Raw genomic sequence first — 20,268 nt, 5'->3', positions numbered from 1 at the left:
GAAGGACTCTGAGTGCTGGGAGATGAAAATAAATCAGTCACATAAAGCAGAAGAGCTTTTGAGCAGAAAGAACAGATCAATAAAGTAGCCTTTACAGAAGTTCAGGAGAGACAAGATAGGAACTTTGAATAGGGTTGTGAGAGCGGAGACAATATGGTAGAATTAGGATTTATGTAGGAGATGCAATTGATGATGAACGTGTACACAGGGTTTGAGGGAGACAGTAAAGTCAAAGACAACGCCTAGTTTTCTGTTTTAAGGACCGGCATTGATGAGGTCCCACTTGCTGAAAAAGGAAAAGCTGTTTCCTTTCCTTCTTGTTTTTTAATTTTTAATTTTTTAATTTGCCTTGTGAGATGTAAATGTTGGACATTAAATCATGAGTTTACTTTTGAAAATGTTGAGTCTGAGGGGTCTTTGAAACACTGGGGTGGAAATACCCAGTAAGCAATTAGTTGTGTGACTATGAAGCCACAGAGAATGTCTAGTGGGGGACATCAATTTTGGAGTCTTCAGAGTATAGATGTAATTGACAAAATTCTAGATAGACACTTAAAACATTTTGTACCATTTAAGAAATTTCATTCATTACCTTGACGAGTACCTACAATAACCTACATTAGGCTATGAAAATACATCAGCAGATAAAAGAAGTTACTTTCCACACATTTAATGATTTCCTCTTTGTCTCAGCTGGGTTACAATTATTAGCCTCTTATCACTGGTTTAAGCACTTTGGGGTTTTTTTTGTTTGTTTTTTTTTTTTTTTTTACTATTTTTTAAGTAAGAATTCAAGTAATACACAAATTATTGAACAGACAGGCATGACAGTGATTCTGAAGCAGAACTCTTGGCTGTCTGTCAACAGCACCATAAAGAAATTCAAAATGCTTACTGGTTATCTCACACCTGAGAGCCCAAGGTAACGGTGGGTTGAAGGTGTCAGAATGTAAAGAGTGTACAGTGTTCAACTATGAAATGCGTGAAGGCCGAGGTGATCCGATAGGCAATCCTGGATAAAATCAAAATGCCATTTCATATCTGGGTGACTTATTTAGTGAGTGACGTCTGGATAACGGATTGACCATTTGGAAAAAAATAAAGAAGTTAGTTCCCTACACATTACACAAAGTCAATTCTAGAGAGCTTAAATATAAAACATTTCAATATGAAAACCTAAAAATGCTAGAGAGATAGTTACTTAATTCTAGGACACAGGGGTCTAAGAATGTCAGAGAAGCAGAAAGCCAAAAGGAAAGAGTGGATGGATTACAGTCCATGTAAATCGGCTGCTTCCATATTCGATTTACGACAAAAGCACGCATAAAGATTAAAAAGCAAAGGGAGAGGAAAAAACATTTACAACGTATGACACAAAGCAGCTAATATAAAAATATAATGAGTGCTTAAAAGTCAGCAAAGTAACAGAGGACCCTCCTCATAGAAAAGAGGATAAAAGAAATGAAGAGCCACTTCAAAAAAACCACGAACCATCAAAACACACAAAAATTGCTCAATCTCATTAGGAACCGAAATTGTAAAATAGAACAGTTAGAAACCATGTTGCCTACTTAAAACTCTTTTTGTATTAAATAGGCATTTCCCAGTGCTTCACTGGGAAAAACATCTGGCAAGATATATTTTCAGAGTTTAACTCTGGTCATGAACTGCTTTTTCCTTACTTATTGCTTACTATTATTTCCGAATTTTAAAAATTAATACCGCAAGGGCAATTTTCTTCCATTACAAATATTCACACGTATTTCAAGTATTCCCTGCCCACGGGTCATACAGATACACTTACTCTCCCAGGAAAACAATCTCAGTATTGATCTCCCCTGCCTTATGGCGGAGAAAATTCCTCAGGAAAGCCGTCACACTGTCCACAGTGATGTTTCCACAGACCACAATGAACCTAGAAAGTGAAAACATGGGAGGTGGATCATCCCAGGAACAAAAGTATCTTCCTGTCTAGATTTAGAGATGGACAATTAGCTTAAACTTAGTTTGAAATAAAAGTTGGTATTTGATACCTCATTGTAGTTTTGATTTGCATTTCTCTAATGATTAATGATGTTGAGCATCCTTTCATGTGTTTGTTGGCAATCTGTATATCTTCTTTGGAGAAATGTCTATTTAGGTCTTCTGCCCATTTTTGGATTGGGTGGGTTGTGTTTTTCATATTGAGCTGCATGAGCTGCTTGTATATTTTGGAGGTTAATCCTTTGTCAGTTGCTTCGTTTGCAAATATTTTCTCCCGTTCTGAGGGTTGTCCTTTCGTCTTGTTTATGGTTTCCTTTGCTGTGCAAAAGCTTTTAAGTTTCATTAGGTCCCATTTGTTTATTTTTGTTTTTATTTCCATTTCTCTAGGAGGTGGGTCAAAAAGGATCTTGCTGTGATTTATGTCATAGAGTGTTCTGCCTATGTTTTCCTCTAAGAGTTTTACACTGTCTGGCTTTACATTTAGGTCTTTAATCTATTTTGAGTTTACTTTTGTGTATGGTGTTAGGAAGTGTGTAAGTCAGAAAGAGAAAAACAAATACCGTATGCTAACACATATATATGGAATCTAAAAAAAAAAAAAATGGTTCTGAAGAACCTAGGGGCAGGACAGGAATAAAGATGCTGACGAAGAGAATGGACTTGAGGACACGGGGAGGGGGAAGGGGAAGCTGGGACAAAGTGAGAGAGTGGCATGGACATATATACACTACCAGATGTAAGTAAAGTAGATAGCTAGTGGGAAGCAGCTGCATAGCACAGGGAGATCAGCTCGGTGCTTTGCAATGACAATGACGTAGAAGGGTGGGATAAGGAGGGTGGGGGGGAGACATGAGAGGGAGGGGATATGGGGTTATATGTATGCATATAGCTGATTCACTTTGTTATACAGCAGAAACTAACACAACATTGTAAAGCAATTATACTCCAATAAAGATGTTAAAAAAAAAAGTTGGTATTTGTTCCACCTAGATTTTAAACTTAGAAACACCAAGGACTGCATCTCCAATGTACAAAAGGAGCATCAGATTTCTGTAGGGAATGATTCCACACATTTGAATTACACATAGCTTTTCAGGCATTTAAGGATAACTATCGTAACTGCTAGATTTTTCTCGGTTATTTATAATTTATAATGGAGTTGCACGTGTGTTAATTTCACTTGATTTTCCACTTGACTCCTGATTGGCTGGTGTCATCTTTTTTCACTGAGGAACGACTGAGCTCAGAATGGCTCACTGATTTTCCCATAGTCAAATACTATGGCTGAGGCAGCACCAGAATCTAGGTTATTTCGGTTTATCTTCTGCATCTAAAATTATCTAGTACTCACAAAAGAAGTGAGTCCAATGGAGAGACATCTAGGACAGGTCCACAAATCTATGCATGTAACTTCTATGGTGAAAAATAGCTGTCAATTTCCTTAGGCTTCATATACATAAAGAAGCTATTTTCCTCCCATTAGTCATGTAAGAAAACTGAAAGCGTAATTTTAGTCTAAGTTAAACTTATATTTTCCAGACCTCATTGCCCTATTTAGCATGTGTGAGATGAACTGGGTTAGACTTTGGCTTATCTAGCTTATTTCATTGTTTTCAATATTTGTTTTTCATTCATTTCATTTTGTTACCTTCCTCTTCATACTCCTGGTTCAATGTTGGTTTTTATCCAACTGTGTTAAGACATCACTCCAAAGGAGTTTATCTCCACTGCGCCTCTTTCCTCTACAGCAGGTAAGAGACTAAATAAAAAAGAATCGCTTTGAATTTAAGATTTCCAATTCCTTATCTTCTTCTTAGGTATGAAAAATCATAGTGGCAATGGAGGTAACACATATCCACAGAGAAACAGAGTAAAAACAACTCCAAATCCACTTCGCTCCCAGGAACAAACAGCTGTGGCATGGACAGAACAGGTGATCTGTGAAGGACTGGAGAACAGGCTGAAGCCCTTCCTCACTCTAGCAAACCTCTTCCCATGGATGAGCTTTAGGGGAGTTTGGGCTAAGACAACAGAATTGAATTATTTTAAATTCGAACTGTGACTTTAATTTGATCCATTATGTAAAGTTAGCCATGAGTCAACCACGTGGTTAAAATGAATAAGACAATCAGTAATGGATATAAGAGAACAGTCTGAGATAAGGAATGTACAAATATTGGCACAATCAGCATGTGACACCGAATGACAACATATCTGTCATTCTAGTTTATTTAATCCTCTTATGAGCATCTAGATGGTAGTGTGTATCGAGTAGCAAATATCTTCTCATGGTATTTATTCCAGCACGGCCCTCTTTAGTGAATGAGGACCTTGCCAATATATCCACCTAGGCCAGGCAATAGCGTTTCGAAAGAGAGAGTGACTTAGTGGAATACCTCAAACTGTAGAAATCATACTTGAAAGCTACTTACTTCTTTCCTTTGACCACTTCATAGGAACTGGTGTATTTCCTCTTGTTACCAAAAAGTTCCACCATTTCAGGGACGTAGTTCGCAAACAGAACCTAAAATGATCGGCAAATAAAACCTGAGGTCTCATTACTTCCAAGGACACTCCAAAATTCCAAGATTACAAAGGAGAAAGCAGGTACATAAAACTTTCTCTCTTCTAAGAAAGGCATGACTGGGAACTGTGCTTTTAAAGGCAGACCAATTTTCTTCCTTACTTCAGCCTTTGGATTTGGTTAAAATTTAATAAAATGCTTTTCATCCTTCAAAAAGATGAAAGCAAAGACAAGCAGTAAGGCAACCTCCCCACCCATTTTGTCCTCTCATCACTTCTAACTGCCCTTCTGACTCTTTCACTTGATACTATTTGGGGCTTGGGGAAAAAATAAAGCATATGGGACAGAGTAGGGTTAAGGGAAAATGACAGAAATGAGGGGATGTAACAATGATGTGGACAGGAGGATATCAGAAACGTAGAGTGGAGAACTCGGCCATGGTTATTAAGGAATTGACATTAAAGTCACTATAAGGAAAGGAGGCTTCCTTTGTCCTTGACACACTCCTGAACCAAGCACAGATGTTCACTTATCTCCAGTAAAATGCTGGTTTAGAGAGAGTTTACTCATTTGGGCTGGAAAGAACATAACTTCCTGCAGATCAAATCTCAAATCCCCTTCCTCTTTGGAAGAAAGACTATAATCCGATGGGCAAAAGATGAAGGAAGATGCAGTTGCTCAAATCAATGCAGAGGCTAATTAGGAAAGTCTGCTCTCCTTTGTCTACCACTCTCATCCCTGGCAATTGAACAATTACATCATGTGCTCCAGGGGATGCAGTTTGGAAAATATGGGATTCATATATCTCTTCATTTTCATTTGACACCCGCTCTGAAAAATGCAACATTCACTCTCAAACATATTTCACTTTGTTTCTCACCATTAACCAAATGTTTTTGGTTTATGTAGCTATATTCAAAAGATATAAAAATATTCTTCACCAAACTCCCCAGGGTGAAGACCATGATGAAGGTCCGTCCTAGGGATGTCTTGGCTACCACATCTCCAAAGCCGACAGTCGACGTCGTTGCCATGACCAGGTAAATGGACTCAAAATATGAAATATTCTGTGAATTTCTACCTTTGAGCCAGGGATCACCAGAATTTTCCACCTGTCCAAAGAGAGAGGACTCAGGAAAGGTCTCTGAATGGAATCCAAGGGAAAGTTTATAAAGAATAAGCACAACTTTTCATTTGTTTCATTTAATTCAATCCAAATGAAAGAGTAAATGATTCCCAGGTCACTGTGAAGGGTTTGCAGATTGTGGGTAGTAACTGTGAAGTCTTGTTTCCCTTCATGGTGATTACTGCTCAAATCTGAGGGGTGTGTAGCTTGAGCCCACAATGGAGATGTTCAATGGGGGGGATGGCTGACATCTCTTTTCCTGTGGGCACATCCTCCCGTCCTGGAGCCACAGGATTCAGAGGCTGTCAGACTGAGCAATTATTATTCACCCTCATTTTACACCAGATCAGGATCATCATGAAGGAAAGCAGCACTTAAATGGGCACTTCATCTCAGTGAGCTTAAGCGCATGAATGCTGGAGTCTCAGGAAGAGCAAACAAGTTTTGCAGATTACTTTCCTCTCTCCCTGCAAAAATCTTTTCAGTGATAAAAAAGAAACTCTGAAATAAGCTACAAGGATATACTGTACAATATGGGACATATAGCCTATATTTTATAGTAACTATAAACAGAGTATAACCTTTAAAAATTGTGAATCACTATATTGTACACCTGTAACATATAATATTGTACATAAACTATACTTCAAATAAAAAAAAAAAGAAACTCTGGAAAAATCTTCCTCTGATTTTCCCCCTAAGTCTTCACATTTTAAGAAACCTAGGTTTATCCGATTTTTTTTTTTTTACATTAAACAAAAAGAGTAACTTAGGCAATGGCATTACACTTTATAGAATATATATATAAATTTATACATATATATCATTTGTTATGATATATAACAAACATTAATTATATAGCATATATACAAAATTTCCTTTGTGCTTCCGTTTTTAGACATTTTTTCCCCAAAATAGTACTTATTTCCTAGATGTTTTCCATTTCCATTTTTCCACGAGAGACGGTAAAATGCTAGAAATGGCTAGGAAAAGTAGGTTTTTTGTTTTGTTGCTAAGAACCAGAATGAAAACTAGAAATAATGTACTTTGCTTAGGTATTCGATCACTTTTTTAAAGTGGTGTGCCAACTGCTGCCTCCTTCTTAAGTTGGATGAGTAGGTTAAGAGTGTGGGCTCCTCTAATATTCCACTCCCAAATAAGGAGATTGCATGTCTATACCTAACTCTCAGGGCTGGTAGTAGATTTGGTTGCAAAGTCTACTAATCAGCTTCCACGGATCTGGAGCCTTTACTGCTTTCTAAGATTATTGTACTGCAAGAAAACCAAGTTTAAATCACACAGGTAAAACTCCTAGAGGAAAACATAGGCAGGACACTCTGACATAAATCGAAGCAATAGTTTTTTGGATCTGTCTCCTAAAGCAAAGGAAATAAAAATAAAAATAAACAAATGGGACCTAATTAAACTTAAAAGCTTTTGCACAGTGAAGGAAACCATCTACAAAATGAAAAGACAACTTACTGAATGGGAGAAAATATTTGCAAATGATATGACCGATAAGGGGTCAATATCCAAAATATATAAACAGTTCCTACAATTCAACATCAAAAAAACAAACAAAAAAAAAAATTAAAAAATGGGCCAAAGACCTGAATAGACATCTTTCCAAAGAGGACATGCAGATGGCCAACAGGCACATTAAAAGATGCCCAACATCATTAATCATGTTGCAAGTCAAATGCAAATCCAAACCACAATGAGATGTCATCTCACACCTGTCAGAACAGCCATCATCAAAAAAAACACAAATGACAAATGTTGGTGAGGATGTGGAGAAAATGGAATCCTCCTACACTGTTGGTGGGAATGTAAATTGGTGCTGCCACTGTAGAGAACAGTATGGAGGTTCCTCAAAAAATTAAAAATAGAACAACTATATGACCCAGCAATTCCACTCCTGGGTATATATCTGAGAAAAAAAAACACTAAAAAACACTAATTCAAAAAGATACATGCAACCCAATGTTCATAGCAGCATTATTTACAATTGCCAAGATAGGGAAGCAACCTAAGTGTGCAACAACAGATGAATGGAAAAAGATGTGGTATATATATATACAATGAAATACTACTCAGCCATAAAAAAGAATGACATTCTACCATTTGCAGCAACATGGATGGACTTGGACGGTACTATGCTAAGTGAAATAAGTCAGATAGAGTAAGATAAATACTGAATGATCTCATATGTGGAATCTAAAAAATACAACAAACTAATGAATATAACAAAGAATGAATAGATTCACAGATAGAGACAAACTAGTGGTTACCAGTGGGGAGAGGGAAGGGGTGAGGGGCAATATAGGGGTAGGGGAGTAAGAGGTACAAACTATTAGGTATAAAATAAGCTACAAGAATATATTGTACATCATGGGGAATATAGCCAATATTTTGTAATAACTATAAATGGAGTATAACCTTTAAAAACTGTGAATCACGATATTGTACACTGTAACATATAATACTGTACAGCAACTATACTTCAATTTTAAAAATCATATATATGATATATATACTATAATATATATGTATATACATATGTGTGTATATATGTATTTTTTCCAGGAGTTGAAGTGTTGCTTGGGACAGTTTGCTTTAAGCTAAAACCCCATAGTGTCTTGTAAACATCTTAGCACAGGGCTTCCATCATACCCTTGTACAACATGTTTTACAAACTGAAACTAAACTTATTTCAACCTAGAAATCTCCTTCACAGTAAGTTAAATAACCCTTTCCCATTTAACTCACCCTCTTTGGAAGTACTGCTTTAGTGCTGCGAACCCCTCCCCACTCCTAAGACCTGTCAGCTCCTGCTGGTCTACCTGGCCACCCTGCTCTTGCCCTGGACCATGTTAGCGTCGACCCTCAGCCCCAGATGGGAAATAACTTAAAGATGAAGGATTATGGGCCAATGTGAATATACTGAATTGTTACCTATTTTTAATGTCACATTTCAAAACTGAAACTTTACACTTTTAAACCTTATGTTTCAACCTTAGGTGAGCTGTGCTACGGAGGCGGAGGACGTGAGGACACTCTCCCATCCCTGCCTCCCTCTCCATTATTTATATTGGTTTTATTATTTTTACATGGTACATGTGTGTTCTAGTCTGTACCCACGATTCCCTTGGTCGTGTCTTTGTTCTATTTTCAATTCAGTCAGTAATCACCATCACTCCTTTTTATCATGGTTTCCTCATTCTTGAGATCTTGGTTTTGACTCGTCTCCTATGTGGCTGGATTTTATCATCAAGGTCATTTTTAAAAGGGACTCATGATGCTCTTCTCTCTTCCATGTGCTTAAAATGACGGATGGGTTACACTTGCACACAACCTTGGCAGACACTGCTCTGTCACCTCCTGCACTGACTGATGTTGGCAAGATACCTGAGGCTAGTTTCATTTCCCCCCTAATATAGACCTTTCTTTGTTCTGCTTAGATTCTCTCCTTACCCGTAAAGGTTGGTAATTGTTCCAAACTATGGTTGGACTCATTTAGGGTTATTTCTCCTGGGATACCGTATACCCTCTAATCTACAGATTCAATACTTTATATTCAAACATTTTTCTGATACCATATTTGTGTCCTCTTCTTCAGGAACATGAATTTTACAGTATGTTAAATCAACGTGACCCATCTTTCATGTTTTTTCTCCAGATCACTTAAGTATCTTTGTCCTGTTCTATGGCAGTGTTTTTGCCTCAATCCTGTCCGCCATGTTTCTGAGCATATTTCTGTCACACTTATTACATTTGTGTCCCCTCTAATGTGATTTTTGGCCCTGTAAAACTTTTTTCTTCTTTTTCTCTGGTATCTTTGGGCTGTTTTCCTGCTATTGTTTAGTAATCTTTTATTTAAAACCTTAAGTATTTTGTTTGAAGTACCATTTTCAGTTTTTTAAAGCCTTGTATACGCAGGGCTTTTCCTTAACATTTCCTTTGTTCCGTTGGGCAAATTATCTTGTTATTGTTGCTCTGACAGCCGTTATGTGATGTAATTGTTATACTGATGTCTCTGCTTTCCAACACACTCCCTGTTTCGGGCAGAATTTTAGCACAGGCACCATGTTGATTCCTTTCTGGTGGACACTCACCCTCCAATGGTATCAACTTTTAGCTGAAGGACAGTGTGAACACGGGAAGGGATGACTTGGGACAGTTGGGACAATCATAGCTTTTATTTCAGTTTGTCATTTCAAATATCCTCTGAACAAAATCTGCTAATTTTTTGCTCTGGGTTACAACTTTTCTAGGTTTTTCACATTTCAGATGTTGGTGTGGCCCACAGTAGATGGCCCTGAGTCCAAAACCATCAGGTGGCTTCTCCCTCTTTCTCTGCACACATCCTCGCTGGAGGTCTCCTCCCCAGGGTGACTGGACGCCCCATAGGAGCACATGTTCACGTGCTTAGAGGGGCCTGAGATCGTGTTCAAACCAGACACCTGTGAGATTTACAGGGAGCAGCTAATCTTCAGCTAGGGCTGTTGGTGGCCTTGGGAGAGTCGGTTGCCAGAATCTTGTGTTTTCGCAAAGAATCCAGAAATTCAGGTTTTTTAATGTGAGCTCTCTTAAAAAACTTAGCAACCAATACAAAAATAGCAAACAGATAATACAAACATCTTAGGTCCAATAAAATATGCCTGTAGGCCCCATTCAGCCTGAGAGCCCCTCATTGGAACCGCTATTAAAGGCAAAAAAAAAAAAAAAAAAAAAAAAAAAAACCAAAAAAACCTGTACCATGGTTTCTCCTTTAGCATCCTCTTGCCTACTGTTCTGTGATGGCCAACAGGTCTCTACAGGAACACTGGTGACTGCTTCTCCCAGTGTAGACCCATGCCCCTTGGGCTAAACCTCCAGATGCAGGGATCTACCTTTACTGCTGTGACACTTCTTCTCCAGAAAACCTGTCTCCTGCTTGCATGATGAGGAAGGATGTGGCTTGTTTCAGATTTTTTTTTTTTTAATTGAAGTATAGTTGATTTACAATATTGTGTTCGTTTCAGGTGTACAGCATAGTGATTCAGTAATTTTTCCTGATTATTTTCCATTATAGGTTATTACAAGATATTGAATATAATTCCCTGTGCTATAAAGTAAATCCTTGTTACTTACCTATTTTATGCATAGTAGTTTGTATCTGTTTCTTGAAACACCAAACACATTTGGTGTTTGACACTTTTCTTGATGAACTGAACATGGTTTTTTTTTAAATTTTTTTTTTCCTTTTCCTTGTGATTTTTAAATTAATTTTGAGAGAAGGGCTCAAGTGGAAAAGACTTCTGCTCTATTTTTTTGTTCGATTTTGCTTTTCTCAAAGGCCTTTGCAGGCTTTTAACATCCCACTTCAATTTCTGCATTTTCTAATGATTTCTCTTCAACTTTCCTGGAGCAATAACGTCCAGGAGTTTCTTTCCTATTGTTGAAGTCCATTTATTATGTTGCCGACTATATGGCGTGAGAACTAACCTTTCTTGTACGCGAAGGAGGCAGCTATGTATACAGATTGATTCCAGGAGAACCAAGAAAGTCTCAAAACTCCCCTTCGCAACTCAGCAACTGCTCCCTCACCCAACTCTCCAGCTTCTATAAGTACAAAATTCTCTCACTGGCTTCATTTCTCTGACCCTTTATTCTTTTTCAAATTGCTGGAACCCCTATGATGATACAGTAATAAACTTTACCTATTGCTTATACCTTAGAAGAGTAAACTTATTAAATCCTTTCCTAAGAGCAGGTTTTGAAAGTTGGAAGAAGGAACATCGATACCGTGAGTGTAGGAGATACATATTTGTGAGAAGTATGGGGTGGAGAAAACCCATCCAAAGGAGGTGAAAAGAAAAACCTCACACTGATTACAGTGATGGAGACAGGCGCTCAGAAGGTTTGCCTCCGTTTTTCACATAAAAGACATTCATGCTCACTCGCAACATCAGGGAGCTGGATGAGATGCTCACCAGGTGAATGAATCCGGCAGCAGTGAACAAGGTACTCAGAACGATGGATAACAGCTTGGAAAACTTCACTGAATTGCTAGGGGAAGAAAGACAAAGAGCTGCTGGGTTCTGACAGGTTCCCGAACAACACAAATACCTCGTCCTCTAAACTCTCGCTCCCCAAAGTGTGGGTCATGGACCAGGAGCAATGTTACACTTCCCTGGGAGCACACTGGAAATGCAGCACCCCACGCCCTGCCTTGACCGACTGATCTGCATTGTTACAGGATCCCCTGCTTGCTTCGTATACATATTAAAATCGGAGATGCACAACTCTCAGGCACACCCCGTCACACACACGTGTTCCAAAAGCTTAGGTTCTGATGATCTCCACTAGCCTAATATTATATTGAAAAAGGGCAGTGTCCCAAGGATCCAGAGAGTGGGCTTGCAAAATGAAATTGTGAGTAGATCACAGAAATGTAGTTCCATATTGCTAAACTCACACCAGGATCTTTGAATGAAGAGGATCAAACAAGCTCCTGTCTCCTAAGGGAAGCCCTAGAGTTTAGCCGAAATCTCTGTGGTTCTCAGCAAGGCTACCGACCACACAAGAACAGCCCTTTCCGATCACAAATGCTCCATAAAGCATAAACCCTTAGCAGTGAGACCCACCTGGCCGGTACTATTTGATGCTTCTAGTGAGAATGCAGAGGCATGGGGATTGTGAGTGGGTAATGTTAGACCAAATTGCCTAAAACTTTAACAGGATTGCTGCTTAAAGGTAGGTTGGATTTTTTTTTAACTGTAATTTTAATTTTTTGGAGATATTTAGGTAGCTCTATTTCTGTAAGCAAGAACTCACTGCTGCTGGTGGGCAGCTCTCAGGCTTGGAGGAATTGTCTTACATTCCTAGACAGCAGTGGATCGATTCATGCCAACGAATGTATAGAATCAAAGTGTCTGATTTCTTCAGTGATCCATTGATTATTTAGTAACATATTGTTTAGCCTTCATGTGTTTGTGTTTTTTATAGTTTTTTTCCTATAACTGATTTCTAATCTCATAGTGTTGTGGTCAGAAAAGATGCTTGATAGGATCTGAATTATCTTATATTCACCGAGGCTTGATTTGCAACCCAAGATGTGATCTATCCTGGAGAACGTTCTGTGTGCACTTGAGAAAGAAAATGTATTCTGCTGCTTTCGGATGGAATGTCCTATAAATATCAATTAAGTCTATCTGGTCTAATGTGTCATTTAAGGCTTGCGTTTCCTTATTCTCTGTCAGGACGATCTGTCCCCCACAACCATTGTGTTACTGTCGATTTCCCCTTTTATGGCTGTTAGCATTTGCCTTATATATTGAGGTGCTCCTGTGTTGGGTGCACAAATATTTACAGTTGTTATATCTTCTTCTTGGATTGATCCCTTGATCATTATGTTGTGTCCTTCCTTATCTGTTGTAACAGTCTTTATTTTAAAGTCTATTTTGTTTGAATTGCTTTGATAAAAAAAAATTTTCTTTTCGGTGCGGGGGAGAATTAAAGCCTAAATGGACTGACACACTGTAGGTCCAAGAAAGAGAGAAGAAACACACTCTTCAAGATGATTGCAAACTTTCCAGCCAGTGTTTGAGGTTAATGCAGTGAGAGAAAAGTAAGCAAATGGTATCTTGGAAAGTAAGGGATTTCGTGACTTTTGCACTGAAGTTTCTGATGGGAAATGAGCTGAGTTGAAGGTTCAGTTAACATTTGAATTTCCTAATCCGAATGAGTAAGTAGTACTTGAGGCAGAGCTGGCATTTACCTGGTCCTGATGGCTCTCAGAATTTGCAAGATTTGAGGGAGTTCCAGCAGCCGCAATGCTCTTAAGAACCTTAAACCTACAAAGCAATCAAAAAAAGAAAGCTGCCGAAAGATGAGGGTCACAAAGGGAGCAGTCTGAATTATACCACACCTGGGACTGCTTACGTTCTTTCTTTCCCTGAAATGCTCAAGTATAATATCTTACAATGTCATCAGTTTAAGACCTGAGCACTGGTTCAAATTCTGGTTCACTTAATGGCTGTTGTAATCTAAAGCAACGCCCTGAGCTTCTCTAGTTCCTCATCTGTAAAATGGGAATTATAATGATACCTACCTCGAAGCGTTGCTGAGTATTATTATTACAAAGTATGCAATAAGCACAGCTCACATTTTACTCTATTTAACTCTTCTTTAGAATGGAGAACAAATGATCCATAAACCACTTTAACTCCTGACTATAGAGTCTCTGTGATACGCTCCCCAGGGTTTGCGTGTTGTTCGCCTTTATGTAGTTTGATAGTAACACTAGTAAGAAATATTTTGTAGATAATAAATAATAATATAAGATTACATAAAAACTGACAAAAGCCACAGAATGCCCACATACTGTCAATACATCCACCTTAAAGACAAAGTAACTACTTAAAAAAATCTCTAACAGGTCACCGCGTGTCTGGATATGATGATTTATACTTTTTAAAGACCACGGGAGGCTTTTCACTTCTCCCAGTCATGTGGGATCTCAGCACAAAGGTGCCACAGGGGGCGAGGATGTTGGGGCCCTGCCCCTCAGGTGCGGATAATCCATAAACAATAAACCAAACTCGTACACCTACTGGCATCAGGCCCATCGCCAGGGACTGGGGTTAAAAAAAGAATGGGTTCTGAAAATGTCTTACAAAACCACACAATCACGGGGAGGAATTTTTTTAAACGTCATTTAGGCTTTAAAGGAAAATGAAAGGCTACTTACGGATGAATGTTGAGGGGTTTTTTTTGAGATTGCTTCTGATTCCCACAACTCACCTACCTAGCCAATTACTCTTCAAATAATAAGAAATAAAGGTTGGTGGAATGGTAAAGATGTCTACAATCGAATTCATCTCCAACCAGAACTTGACCTTGTCATCAGCTGCCACAAACTATGAAATGAAAACAGAAGACCCCAAATTCTGTTACCCTCAAAAATTTTACAGTGAACACAAGAGTGGCTTTTTTCAGGTACACTTCATCCACCAACTGAAGCTCTGACCGCATTCTATTACATACATACAATGTATACATACATACACCCATATATATTTATATAGCTATATAAGTAAATACACATTTATATATATATATATACACCTATATATTCATATAGATAAAGAGATTGTACCTTTAGGGGGTATTCAATGAATGAACATGAATCCACCTTACTTACCAGATCTTAACTCTCCTACTTCAGAATAATCACTTTGACCTTCCTACTGCTCCTAGAGCTTCCTGATATATATATAATTATATAGATAAAACCCCCTATTTGTGAGCAACGAAGATACAAGAGTTAGGATGGTCTTCAATGGAAAAGGTCTAGAAGCTTGGCTGGCCAAGGCTTGTGTTTATGAGCTTCCCTATTTGGATTAAGAAAGCAGGCGCTTCCAGAAGGGAGGGGCTGCTGTAAAAATAAGACTGTGATGGCCAGTGTGGTTGAAATAAGTTTGAAGAAAGGTCACAGAAATACATACATAACATACCTTTCATACGCACGTACATATTACATACATACACACTTATATGTGCGTATATATACCTCTGTGTGTGTGTATATATACATATGTGTATATGTTTGTGTGTGTATGTGTGTATATATATGTGTGTGTATATATATTTGTGTGAATATGTGTATATATACATGTGTATGTGTATATATATGTTTGTGTATGTGTGTATATATATGTGTGTGTGCATATATGTGTGCTGTGTATATGTGTGTATATATACGTGTGTGTAGGTGTGTGTGTATATATATGCGTGTGTATATGTGTGTGTGTATGTGTGTGTATACGTGTGTGTATATGTGTATGTGTATATATATGTGTGTGTATATATATGTGTGTGTGTATGGGTACATATATATGTGTGTGCATATGTGTGTATATATATGTGTGTGTGTGTACGTGTGTGTATATGTGGGTATATATATATGTGTATGTATATGTGTGTATATATGTGTGGGTGTATATGTGTGTATATATTTGTGTGTATATGTGTATGTGTGTCTGTGTGTATATGTGCGTATATATATGTGTGTGTCTGTCTGTGTATATGTGGGTATATATATGTGTGTGTATATATGTGTGTGTGTGTGTGTATATCTATCTCACAAACATGAGACAGATAAATCTAGAATATAGATCTAGGGTGGGCCCTCAAAAAGTGCTTGTGGAATGAGAGAACTACTGAATACATGAATGCAACAAAATTAAAGGCACAAGAGTATTTTATAGAGTTATATGGCACATATGCCATCAGTGGAGCCGATGACATTTTCAGAGGCTTGTTACTCAGGTTCTGCTCTCTTGTGATTACTAGTCACTCTTCTGAGTGGCAAGTGGGAAGCCAATGAGAAGGACAGGGTGATAGGGTGACGATATTTTAACAAGGCATCCTTTTCATTTGTGCTAAAATTGTTGACCTGGTTTACAGTTTCAAGTGCAGGAGAGAGTCTGGGGGTCTCGTTATACATTTGACAATTTAGGGCCCAGACCCTCTGGCTTTAGAGCCTGAAAGCATAGGCAGATGGTCTAAGGAAGGCATCTCTTTGTATAACACAGATCTCTTTACAGTGCGCCTGTTGTATTCCCCTGTTTACTCCCATGTTCAATAGGTACTTACTCTCAATCCAAAATAGAAACTAAAGAAAGCATTGAAAGTCAAATCAATCGGGATGGTTTTGTCTTGGTATGAAGAACAGCTTCTAACAGGGCTGGAAAAGAAACAAAGACAGTTTATAAAGGTGGACATTTTAAAAGCTGTGGCTACAGAGGACCAAATAAAGAGAACAGGTGGGCAATTTTCTATTTATTTACCATGAATGGTCAACCCAGACACTTATGTGCACATCTCAAGGAAATTACTTTTCTCTTGGGAGTAGAGGTATGCATGAACAAAACCACTGGGCCGTGAATGTAGCTGAAAATAACAGAAGAATTACCTGCTCTTCTTTTCATAGAGTTTATTGGTTCCATTTTCATTTTATCAGTGGGATTCAGAGGCACAGAGGTTATGTGGCTCTTTTGGGTGTGCAAGACCATCTTACCCAGCCAGGACAACATTTTGGCTTCAGTATACTTCTGATAGAGAGCTACTCTACGTCAAATGAACTGATCTGAAGCAAATTCCAAGGAAATGTCCCTAAAAGGTCAGTAAGGAATCCACAAAACAAGGACTCCTAGTTTCTGTAGGATCTCTAAAGTGGCCTGACCTGTGTGGCCCTGTAACCCCAGTGTTACTTTAGCTGGAAATCCAATAAAATTCCCGGAGGATCAGCATGGAGCTCAGATTAGGTTGGGTTGTGTCCAAGAAGCCGTCCTAACTTTGGCACAGGAGAAGGGAATGCCTTCAGAAAAGAACAGAGGATAGTTTGCTCCTACATCCCCGGTGAGGTCTAGCATTTTCTTTCCTCAGACCATCCAAACTTGTCTAGAACCTATGAGAAACCCTGAAATGACTAGAGAACTTCTGCTTTAACACCTAAGGAATCCAAAGGCACGTAAGGCCCACATAAACGGTCCAAAGGCGGAGACAACAGCTGGAGGCTTGTAGTCCCAGAAACTAGAATAGACATATGCACAGCACCCCAGCTCCTAGCAGCGTAGAATGACAGGATACAGGAGAAACTCATGCATGTTTTTGTTTGTTTGTGGAGTTGGGTTTAGTACTTCCTAGGGGAAACTAAACACTTATCCTTTTCTTATGAGCTTGTGTGTGTGAGTTTACGTGAAAGTATATTAAGCATTATTCCTGACAGAATATTCCAAATTAGCTGGTAAGCTACTGATATGAGCAGACAAGATTGACTGGGGATTTTACTCACTCAGTGGAGTTGATGAAATAGATTATAAGAGACCCAATGCTTAGCACAAAGACAAGGATCACCTGAAAAATACAAAACAAAAAAAAACACAGACAAATGTATAGATCCATTCTATTAGCATGAACATAGATGAATAAACATACCAACAAAATTGTGTTTTACCTTTTTCCCTTGCCTATACATCTGTAGCCATTTTTCCCCACACATTCATTTATGTTAGCATTCATTCATTCACTCAACAAAAACTGATTGGACCTTTACTGGGTATTCAATAAATGGACATGTACCTACCCATTTTACCTACCTAATTTTAACTTTCACACACTTCAGAATAAACAATTTGTCCTTTCTGCTGCTCCTAAGGTTTTCTGAGCTCAAGAAGTCCTGTTGTTTATTCATTCACTCACTCATCAAACATTTATTAAGTGCTTAATATGAGTTATGCACTTTATTACACGCTAGAAAATGAGGGCCGTGGGATACAGACTCTGAACTTGAATTGCCTATGATGTTGGAGAAGAAACAGTCCCAAACATGCCCATCTAAAGGATGGGCAGAATTCTGACAGGAGGGAACATGCTATAAAGTGAGAAGAGAAAATGAGCGCTTTAACTTGCCAATATATCTGGTCTGTAAAATAAGAATTTGTGGAATATAATCAGAAATTTACCCATTTAAAACCCTCAATACATTTGGATGAAATATTTTGCAGCCTCGGTGAATTTTTAGGTCAACTGTAGGTAATCAGTTATTTCTAGTTTCCAAACATTTAAAAAAATATGTTCAGTCCTGTGTAAAACTGTATTTTATTTACAATTAAAGCTTCACTCCCTTCCAGTTCAGGTGTTCCTTGAGCAGGCTACTAGCACGCAAAAAGGGATTCGTTTCTTCTCCGTTAACCCTTTTTGTTTTTTTAGTCCCAGCTGCCTACTGACTAGGCTACCTCTGGCCTCTGAGAATCGTAGGTCAGTGTCAGGCGGTGAACAGAAAGGGGAGCTAATAGCAGGAAATGCTGGACTTGACTGGTGTTAGATCACTACGCTCTCACCCTTGGGCTCTCCGGGCACCGGAGGTGTTTACTGTTTATTTTCCTGGGTTGTTGGAGATTCCCAATTCAATTCATATTTAAATTCAACAGATATTTCTTTAGTACCTATCATGTCTCAAGTATTATTCTGGTGATTGGGAAACATCATTCAACAACATATACAAATATCCCTGCCTTTACGGAGCTTATGGTCTAGACAATAAATAGTAATTAATATGTACCTTAGGTGGTATGTGAGAAGATGCATGCCAGGGAAATAAAGGAGAGCAACTTAAACGGATCAGAAGTGCGAGGGGAGGGGGCAGACGGGCTGCAGCTTGATAATATTTAATTGCTAAGCGTCCCCTCTGCGGTTCCCTTGAGCTGAGTGAAAGCATCCTCTCTCGCTGGTTGCTCACAACTCTTTTCTCAGTGCACCTTGCACTCTTGTATTCTACTGGAACTCTTCCCCCTCCAGATGCCTACCTGGGCAGGTTCGAGAAGACTCTCACATGTGACCCACATCTGGCCCACGGACCAGCTCAAGCACTCTTTGCCCCAGCAAACACTAGAAGGACAGATTCTCTTCAGTGTGGCCATCCCTCTTCACCAACGAGCCAGACATCAGCTCTCTGTGTCCCCAGCGTTCCAAGAGATGCCAGCTGACCTTTCTAAGTGGTCCCTCACTTGACAGGGGAGGAAAACCACCCTCCCAATACCTCTGCCACAATAAGAGCTTGTTCCAAATCCTCTTCAATTTCCAGCTTACCCAAATTTACGTGGAGTTGGTCAAGATGCTAAGAGCTTCAACTGGTCTTCTTCCAACTGCTTTGTAAGTGGCAGTGCTGAAGGTTAATGGGAGTTAGTGGCATCTATTTTTCTTGGGGTCTCAACTCTTACTGTCAGTTCCATTTTAACATCTGAATCAAGTGTTGATGGAGATATCACTAAGACTGTGGGTCTCATGGAGATATTTGGTTACAAATGTAGTCTGAAGCTCAGGAAAAATGCTGGGAGTGGATATGCGTATGTGTGTGTATATATATATATATAGAATTATTAATAGTTTCCATGAAATTGTTTTTCTTCTCCTTACATATGATTACATATTTTTTCTCTTACTAAATCCCATACGTGATTCTTCATCTATAAATCATGTACTGACAGGCTTCCAGAAATATGGTAACAAGGTCATATATTTATAGTCCTCCACACCATAAAGTTAACAAAAATAAATAAATAAAAGAAGAAAATTTTAGTTTTAGTCAATCTAAGAACAATATCAACTTCATGCCACAAACCTAAAAAGGATGATCCAGAAATTATATATAATAAGCAACAAAATGTGTACCAAACCAAAATAAAGCACTGGGAGCTAACAGCTTGTGAAGGCTGTTTGGTGAGTCAGGTAGAAATGGGAGATATTCTGAGAGGACTTATGAATTTCCCTTGGGTTGAAGGGGCAAAGTCTGGAAGCGCTGGCTATTTGGGAGGGGTAGGAAGCCCGCCACCTGAGCTGTGATTTCTACAGTGGGGCTTAAAGCCCGTTTAGTTGGTGGATGGTTATGGGCGTCTTCAGAATCCAGACAGCCACCAACGCAGTTAACAAGGGGCGCTATGAATACTCTAAATCTTCACTTGTGAATATGAGAGGACACCAGAAAATTGCCAGTTATACGGGAGGTATAAGAAAACAGGAGCACCAGGCACACAGAACACATGAGATAACCTCCAGTGAAAGAGTGAGCATAGGATATGTAATTAAA

General features: G+C 38.7%; 1 protein-coding gene across 1 annotated transcript in view; it reads right to left on the bottom strand.

Moving 5' to 3' along the window:
* Positions 1-20,268, bottom strand: part of KCNU1 (potassium calcium-activated channel subfamily U member 1) — a 135,165-nt gene that overhangs the window by 103,834 nt on the left and 11,063 nt on the right. The window contains exons 3-10 of the mRNA XM_059909343.1: positions 17,476-17,537; positions 16,275-16,365; positions 14,425-14,536; positions 13,396-13,471; positions 11,609-11,684; positions 5,449-5,619; positions 4,416-4,507; positions 1,805-1,915 (exon numbers count right to left, since the gene is read on the bottom strand). Of these exons, the coding sequence (XP_059765326.1) occupies positions 1,805-1,915; positions 4,416-4,507; positions 5,449-5,619; positions 11,609-11,684; positions 13,396-13,471; positions 14,425-14,536; positions 16,275-16,365; positions 17,476-17,537 (791 nt within the window). The remainder of the gene's footprint in view (positions 1-1,804; positions 1,916-4,415; positions 4,508-5,448; positions 5,620-11,608; positions 11,685-13,395; positions 13,472-14,424; positions 14,537-16,274; positions 16,366-17,475; positions 17,538-20,268) is intronic.

Source organism: Balaenoptera ricei, chromosome 21, assembly GCF_028023285.1.
Source record: "Balaenoptera ricei isolate mBalRic1 chromosome 21, mBalRic1.hap2, whole genome shotgun sequence".
In the NCBI taxonomy this organism is placed as follows: Eukaryota; Metazoa; Chordata; class Mammalia; order Artiodactyla; family Balaenopteridae; genus Balaenoptera; species Balaenoptera ricei.
Note: the sequence above shows the minus strand (reverse complement) of the source record. Positions and strands in the feature narration are given on the sequence as shown.